General features: G+C 43.7%; 1 protein-coding gene across 1 annotated transcript in view; it reads right to left on the reverse strand.

The window, feature by feature from the left end:
* Nucleotides 1-8719, reverse strand: part of lamb2 (laminin, beta 2 (laminin S)) — a 141876-nt gene that overhangs the window by 97814 nt on the left and 35343 nt on the right. Inside the window, exon 7 of the mRNA XM_048606656.1 lies at nucleotides 1057-1259. Within this exon, the coding sequence (XP_048462613.1) occupies nucleotides 1057-1259 (203 nt within the window). The remainder of the gene's footprint in view (nucleotides 1-1056; nucleotides 1260-8719) is intronic.

Consider the following 8719-nt stretch of genomic DNA (forward strand, 5'->3'; position numbering starts at 1 on the left):
TTTCGGGCCTAGACCCAAAACGTCAGCCTTCCTGCTCCTCTGATGCTGCTTGGCCTGCTGTGTTCATCCAGTTCTACACCTTGATATCTCAGATTCTCCAGCATCTGCAGTTCCTGCTATCTCTGAAACTCCTGAATGATTTGTTTTCTTTACACTGAAAAATATTGTTTATGGTACTGCTTTGATGTTCGGATGTGACAACAAGGCGAGGATTGAGTCTTCTTATGTCTCTTGACATTGTGTCTGTCTGCAAACCCATACCCTTGAGGGTGATGTGGAGGTGATATGATGATGTTGGACCCAAGCTGTTCAGCGAATTCCTTAAATTATCTGGATGTGAAATGTGAACCATTATCACATATTATTCATACAGGAACTGAACTCATCCTGCAAAACTGACTTTGCAGCTCTCAAACCTTTCACTTTACAGATAAAAGGGAGCTTTGCTCAGTAATCTGTAACTGAGATGCCACTGTTTGTGTACGACTAAGTTAGCTCCCACAGTATGCCATGGACTGGATGATACATTAGGAGTACTTCCTGTTTTATGTTTCTGTAATTCTAACATACATCACATGTAAGCACCTCTTAGAAAGACAACCCAGTGAAACTTGCAATTGAGACATTCTGGTCTGACCCATCATATAATACTTCCAAAGTACACCCAGTACATTCATTTCTAAGTATGATTTTTTTAAAATCGCTTTTCTTCCCCTCTGGACATTCTTTCAATGTATTTTAGATGCCTATACACTAGTGGCTCATTGTGAATTTCAGACTGATAACTGCTCCTAAAAAAGTGCTGTGTGATGTTTTGCTCCAATTAAAGCACTAAATAAAAAAAAAGTATGTCACTGTATGATGGAATCTGCTTGACTCTGCTTCTCTGTGACTGCTGTTAACTTCCCTGGCTCCAATCTGACCCCTTATGGGTGCCTACCGACCCCCTAGTACATCATCCTGTTGCTCATTCTCACGTCTGACCCCAGTTGGTGTTGTTGGCTCAATCTATCTATTGTGGATCTCAGATCTATACTCGTGAAGGGATTACTGTACCATTCCTTCAATATCTCCTCGGATTCCTTCAATGGGGGCACATTCACTGGCATGACCGTAGCAGAAGCAATTTCCTCGCACCACCAATTCATACACAGCGTAGTAGTATTTCTCCTCAATCTCATGCCGTGAATCGAGCAGGTTGTCTCCCAGGGTGTGTAACTTGGTGAAATTTACACGTAGGTTGGTAATCTTCAATAAATCTTCAATAAGGCAAGAATAAAGCAATGAGACACCCAAACTATTCAACAGCAGGCAGTTTGATACAGGAACCAGCACAAGCAGGAAGAGCTGAATGAACTCCTTAAATTCTGTATTGTGTTACTTCTGAGTCTGTGAGTTTCAATAAATGAAACCCTCTCTTTAAAGCATTAAACACTGAAACCAATAGCTTCAATTTAGACTTCCTGGAGTTGAAATGCAACCAAGAAGCTCACAGGAACAGTGGATCAGGAATAGGCCATTCAGCTCCTCGAATAAGATCATGGCTGATCTGTTGCCTAACTCCATATGCCTGCCTTGGGCCCATATCCCTCGATATCCTTGCTTAATAAAGATTTGTCTACCTCATTTTTAAATTTAATATTGAATTGAGGAAGAGAGTTCCAAACCTCCACCACTCTCTGCATGCAGAGGCGTTTCTAACATCTCGCCTGAATGGCCTGGCCCTAATTCTTAGAATATACCCCCTGGTTTTAGAATCTTCAACCAGTGGAAATATTTTATCTTTATTTACCCTGTTAATATCCTGGAATCCTCAATTAGATCACCTCTTAACCTTCTAAACAGACGGAAATGGAAACAAAAGGGGTGGGGGAGTTACATTGCTGACTAGGGATCACATCGCAGCTGTGTTGAGGGAGGATACATCGGAGGGATCTTGCAGTGAGGCATTATGGGTGGAGATCAGGAATAGGAAGGGTGAAATCACAATGTTGGGAGTTTTCTATAGACCTCCCAACAGCCCACGGGAGACAGAGGAGTGGATATGTAGTCAGATACTGGAAAGGTGTGAAAAAAGCTGGGATGGGTAGTTGTGGTGGGTGACTTCAACTTTCCTCTTATTGACTGGGACTCCCTTACAGCCAGGGGCTCAGATGGAGAGCGATTTGTTAGTTGTGTCCAAGAGGGCTTTTTGAGGCAGTATGTTGACAAACCAACCAGAGAGGAGGCCATACTAGACTTGGAATTAGGGAATGAGTCAGGACAGGTGATCGATGTTTCAGTAGGAGAGCATTTTGGGCTGAGTGACCATAACTCCATAAGATTTTGAGTAGTCATGGACAAGGACAAGAGTGGCCCTCGGCTGAGGGTTTTTAATTGGGGAAGGGTCAATTACATCCAAATTAGACAGGAACTGGGGAATGTGGATTGTGAGCAGTTATTTGAGGGCAAATCTACCTCTGGCATGTGGGAGGCTTTTAAAAACCAGTTGATTAAAGTGCAGGACATTCATGTCCCTGCAAAACTGAAGGATAGGAATGGCGGGATCTAGGAACCATGAATGACAAGGGAAATCGTAAACTTAGTCAAAAGGGAAAAGGAAGCATACGATAGGTCTAGGTAGCCGGAAACTGACAAAGCTCTTGAGGAGTGTAGAGAAATTAGGAAGGAAGTTAAACGCAGAATTAGGAAGACTAAAAGGGGCCATGAAATGTCTTTCGCAAACAGGGTCAAGGAGAATCCCAAGACTTTTTATGCATATATTAGAAGAAAGAGGGTAGCAACGGAAAGAGTAAGGCCCCTCAAGGACAAAGGAGAGAAGTTATGTGTGGAGCCACAGGAAGTGGGAGAGATCCTAAATAAGTACTTTGTATCATTATTCACCAAGGAGAAGGACATGACTGATAACAAGGTGCAGGGCTGGATGAACACAGCAGGCCAAGCAGCATCATAGGAGCAGAGAGGCTGACGTTTCGGGCCTAGAGCCTTCATCAGAAAATGTTCATCCAGCCCTGCACCTTGTTGTCCCGGATTCTCCAGCATCCGCAGTTCCTACTATCTCAGGACATGACTGATGTTCAGGTCAGGGATGAGTGTGTGGATATTCTAGAGAATATCAATATACTAAAGAAGGAAGTTTTTGGTATCCTAAATTGCATTAAGGTAGACAAGACCCCAGGTCCAGATGGGGTCAATCCCAGGTTACTACAAGAGGCAAGGGAAGAAATAGCTGGGGCACTAGCAGATATCTTCACATCTTGTTTGACCACAGGTGAGGTTCCAGAGGACTGGAGTTTAGCCAATATTCCCTTGTTTAAGAAAGGAAGCAGGGGTAATCCAGGAAATTATAGGTCAGTGAGTCTGAGATCTGTGGTGGAGAAGCTATAGAGAAGATACTGAGGAACAGGATATATGCACATTTGGAAGAAAATGGACTAGTTAGTGACAGGCAGCATGGTTTCAGACGGGGAACGTCATGTCTCACCAATCTGATCAAATATTTTGAAGAGGCGACAAAGATAATTGATGAGGGAAGATCTGTGAATGTAGTTTATATGGACTTTAGTAAGCATTTGATAAAGTCCCACATGGCAGGTTGGTACAAAAACTAAAATCATATGGGATTCGGGGTGGCCTGGCTAGATGGATAGAAAACTGGCTTGGTCATAGAAGACAGAGGGTAGTGGTGGAAGGATGTTTTTCAGAATGGAGACCGGTAACTAGTGGTGTTCCACAGGGGTCAGTCTTAGGTCCTTTGTTGTTTGTCATATATATAAATGATCTGGAGGATAATGTGGGTGGTCTGATTAATAAGTTTGCAAATACACAAAGGTTGGTGGAGTTACTGATAGTGCCACTGATTGTGAAAGGATACAACAGGATATAGATAGACTGGCAACTTGGGCACAGAAACGGCAGATGGAGTTTAATCCAGACAAATGCGAGGTGATACATTTTGGAGAATCAAATTTAGGTGTGAATTATACTGTAAATGGCAGAACCCTTTGGAACATTAACGTACAGATGTATCTGGGCGTGCAGGTCCACAGTTCCCTAAAAGTGGCAACACAGGTGGCCAAAGTGATTAAGAAGGCATATGGCATGCTCACCTTCATCAGCCGGGGCATGGAGTACAACAGTTGCCAAACCATGTTGCGGCTTTATAAAACCCTTGTTAGGCCGCATTTGGAGTGTTGCGCACAGTTTTGGTTGCCACATTACCAGAAGGATGTGGAAGATTTGGAGACAGTGCAGAGAAGGTTCGCCAGGATATTGCCCAGTCTCCAGGCCATTGACTATGAGGAAAGGTTAAAAAGACTAGGATTGTTTTCATTGGAAAGACGGCAGCTGAGAGGAGACCTGGTAGAGGTTTACAAAATTATGAGAGGCATAGACAGGGTGGATAGTCAGGGGTTTTTTCCCAGGATTGAAGTTTCAATTACAAGGGGACACAGGTTCAAGATGAGAGGGGGAACGTTTAAGGGAGATGTGTGTGGAACGTTTTTCACACAGAGAGTGGTAGGAGCCTGGAATGCACTGCCAGAGGAGGTGGTAGAAGCAGGCACTTTAGTGACATTTAAGAGGCTTCTGGATGGTTACATGAATAAGGAGGGACTAGAGAGATACAGATCAAATAAGGGCAGAAGGTTTATGTTTTAGTTTAGTCAGGGCATGATGATCAGCACAGGCTTGGAGGGCTGAAGGGCCTGTTCCTGTGCTGTACTTCTCTTTTGTTCTTTTAAAATTCTGAGGATAAAGGCCTAATTGGTCTAATCTTTCCTCATAACTCCTGAAGTCCAGATATCATCCTTGTAAACCCATGCTGAACTCCCTCCAGGATCAAACCATTCTTCCTAAGGTATGGTGCCCAGATGTGCACACAGGACTCGAAGTGGGGTCTTACTAGGGTTATGCATAATTGCTGCTTAATTGACCATTTCACAGGCAGTTAAGAATCAACCCCTTTGCTATGGGTCTAGAGTCACATGTAGACCGGACCAGATAAGGACAGCAGATTTCCTTCCTTAAAGGATATTACCGAACCAGATGGGTTTTTATGACAATCAACATTTACACGGTCACCATTTTAATTCCAGGCTTCTTTTTTCCAAACTCAAATTTCATCATCTGTCATGACAGGATTCAAATTTGTGTCCCTAAAACATTAACCTGGATACTGGATTACCAGCTCAGATACATTATCACTGAGCCACTGCCTCCCCCTCGCTCGCTCAAAATCCCTGAACTCCCTTTCTCATATCACTGTGGCTTTCTCTATACCCCAAGGACTGCAGTCGTTCAAGGAAGCAGCTCACCACCTCCTTCTGCAGGGCAATTAGGGATGGACAATAAATGTGACAAATCCTTAACAAATTTAAGAAAGTACAGCAAGCCAACAGAAATCACTCAGTCTAGCTCCTGATTGGAGGAACTTATTCTATCTTTTCTGCCTGAATTTTGTTTTTGAATAAGGTGCGTGGATAAACTTGGCAGGAATGTGAGTTTTGGGGAGAATGTAAAGAAGTTTCAAAAGGATTTATACACAGGCTGAGCGAGTGGCTAAGGGCATGGAATATATTGTGGATAAATGTGAGATTTTCCACTTTGGTAAGACGAGTAAAGGTGTACAGTGTTTCTTAAACAGTGAGAGATTGGAAAATTGGGGATGTCCAAAGTGACCAGGTATCCTTGCTCCGAACTCACTGACAGCTAGTGTGGAGATGCAACAGCAAGCAAGAGAAACAGTGTGTTGATCTTCATTACAAGGGAATCCAAAGTGCAGGAGTAAAGATGTCTTGCTACTGTTACATAGAGCCTTGGTGATTTTTTTATTCATTTGTGGGATGTGAGCGTCGCTGGCTGGCCAGCATTTCTTGGCCATCCCTAGTTGCCCTTGAGAAGGTGGGGGTGAGCTGCCTTCTTGAACCGCTGCAGTCCATGTGCTGTAGGTTGCCCCACAATGCCCTTAGGGAGGGAATTCTGGGATTCTGACCCAGTGACAGTGAAGGAATGACGATATATTTCCAAGTCAAGGTAATGAGTGGCTTGGAGGGGAACTTGCAGGGGATGGTGTTCCCACGTATCTGCTGCCCTTGTCCTTCTAGATGGAAATGGTTGAGTGTTTGGAAGATGCTGTCTAAGGATCTTTGGTGAGTTTCTGCAGTGCATCTTGTAGGTAGTACACACTGCTGCGACTGAGCGTCGGTGGTGGAGGGAGTGGAGCTTGTGGATGTGGTGCCAATCAAGTGGCTGCTTTGTCCTGGATGGTGTCGAGCTTCTTGAGAATTGTTGGAGCTGCACTCATCCAGGCAAGTGGGGAGTATTCCATCACACTCCTGATTTGTGCCTTGTAGATGGTGCACAGGTTTCCAGGAGTCAGGAGGTGAGTTACTTGCTACAGTATCCCTAGCCTCTGACCAGCTATTGTAGCCACTGCGTTTATGTGGTGACCCACCTGAGGTTCTGGTCAATGATAATCCCCAGGATGTTGATAGTGGGGGATTCTGTGATGGTAACACCATTGAATGTCAAGGGGCGGTGGTTAGATTGTCTCTTATTGATGATGGTCATAGCCTGGCATTTGTGTGGCGCGAATGTCACTTACCACTTGTCAGCCCAAGCCTGGATATTGTCCAGATCTTCTTATATTTAAACATGGACTGCTTCAGTATCTGAGAAATTGTGAATGGTGCTGAACATTGTGCAATCATCGGCAAACATCCCCACTTCTGACCTTATGATGGAGGGAAGGTCATAAGAGATCTCACCTGGAGTTTTGGGTCTGTTATCTTGGTCTCTTTATTAAGGAAAGATTGACTTATCCATCCTGTGAGGAAAGATTGAAGAGATTGGGTTCTGAGGAAGGGTCACTAGACCCGAAATGTTAACTCTGATCTCTGCCCACAGTTGCTGCCAAACCTGCTGAGCTTTTCCAGCAATTTCTGTTTTTGAGGAGATTGGGCCTGCATTCTCTAAGTTTAGAAGAATGAGAAGCAATCTCAAAAAAATTTACAAAATTCTTAGAATAATAGACAGATTAGATGAAGAAAGAATGTTTCCTTGGCTGTGCGGTCTAGAACATGGAGAAACTTTCAGAATAAGGAACAGGCCATTCAGAACCAAGCTGAGGAGGAATTTCTTTACTCAAAGGCTGGTGAATCTTTGGAATTCTCAATCCCAGAGGCTGTGGAAGCTCAGTCATTGAGTTTATGTTCAGAACACAAATTTATAACTTCCTGGTTCTTAATGATATAAAGCAATCTGGGAATAGTGGGAGTAAGGCAGCAAGCTGGATGATCAGTCATGATCGAGAATGGTGGAGCAGGCTCGAGGGGCTGAATGGCCTACTATTGCCCCTATGTTTCTACGAAAAGTCATCACACACGAAAGTGTTTACTGACAATTTACAAAGAACACACCGTGGGGAGGTCCCAAAGCCATGTGTGTGCCTTGAGACTTTGTTACACAGTGCATGGGCACTAAGAATAAATCCCTATATAGACCGCATTTCAGGCCCAACACTTGGTTTTCCCAAGTGCAGTTGTTACTACTGAAAAAAAGGACATACCAAAAGTGTCATCTTTTGCACAGAATCACAGAATAGTGACATTGTAAAAGGGGACCACTTAGTCTGGCTTTCAAATGAGCAGTTCACTTAATGCCATTTCCCTGTCCTCTTGCTATAACCTGCACACGTTCCATTGCAAATAACAGTCTAACTACGTTTTCAACTCCATGATTTTGCCTGTCTTTACTATTCTCTCAGTCAGCAATTTCTGATGAAGGGTCTAGGCCTGAAACGTCAGCCTTCCTGCTCCTATGATGCTGCTTGGCCTGCTGTGTTCATCCAGCTCTACACCTTGTTATCTCAAATTCTAGGCCCTAGCCACTTGCACAGTAAGAAAGCTTTCTCTCTTGCTGCCTTTGCTTCTTTCACTAATTTCTTTAAATTGGTGCCCTCCCATTCTCGATTCTTTCACAAGTAGAGAAGTTTCTCCTATCCACTTTGCCCAGACAGCTTGTTAATTTTAACACCTATATCGTATCTCCTTTTAGCCTTCTCTTCTCCAAGGTAAATGGTCCCAGCTTCTTCAATCTATCCTCATCGCTGATATTGCTCATTCCTGGAACCATTCTCATCAATTATTACTCCACTTTGCCCTTTATGTCCTTCCTAAAGTGTGGTGCCCACAACTGAACACAATATTCTAGTTGAGACCAAACAAGGGTCTTATACAGGTTCAACACAACCTCCTTGCTCTTGTACTCTACACCCCTGTTATATTTTAATCATTCATTCATGGGATGCCAGCATCATTGGAATTTATTGCCATCTCGAATTGCCCCAAGCGCAGTTAAGACTCTGGAGTCACATGTAGGCCAGACCAGGTAAACACCGGGGATTTCCTTCCCAAAAGGACACTGGTGAACTACATGGGTGTTTATGACAACCAATAATGGTTATATCATTGCCATAAGCTTAAATTTTTATTCAATTTAAATTTCACCATTCACCATGGTGGGATTTGAATCCACATTGTCAAACTATTAGTCTGATGTCTGGATTACTAATCCAGAGACATGACCAGGATGGTACTGCCTGTCCCTATGAAGAAAGCACCCCTCCCTTTCTCTGTCACCTCCTCCTGCTGCTACACCCCTCCCTATCTCTAATAACCTCCCTCAGCCCCTACACCCCTCCCTATCTCTATAACCTCCC

Source organism: Rhincodon typus, chromosome 16 (genome assembly GCF_021869965.1).
Source record: "Rhincodon typus isolate 14 chromosome 16, sRhiTyp1.1, whole genome shotgun sequence".
In the NCBI taxonomy this organism is placed as follows: Eukaryota; Metazoa; Chordata; class Chondrichthyes; order Orectolobiformes; family Rhincodontidae; genus Rhincodon; species Rhincodon typus.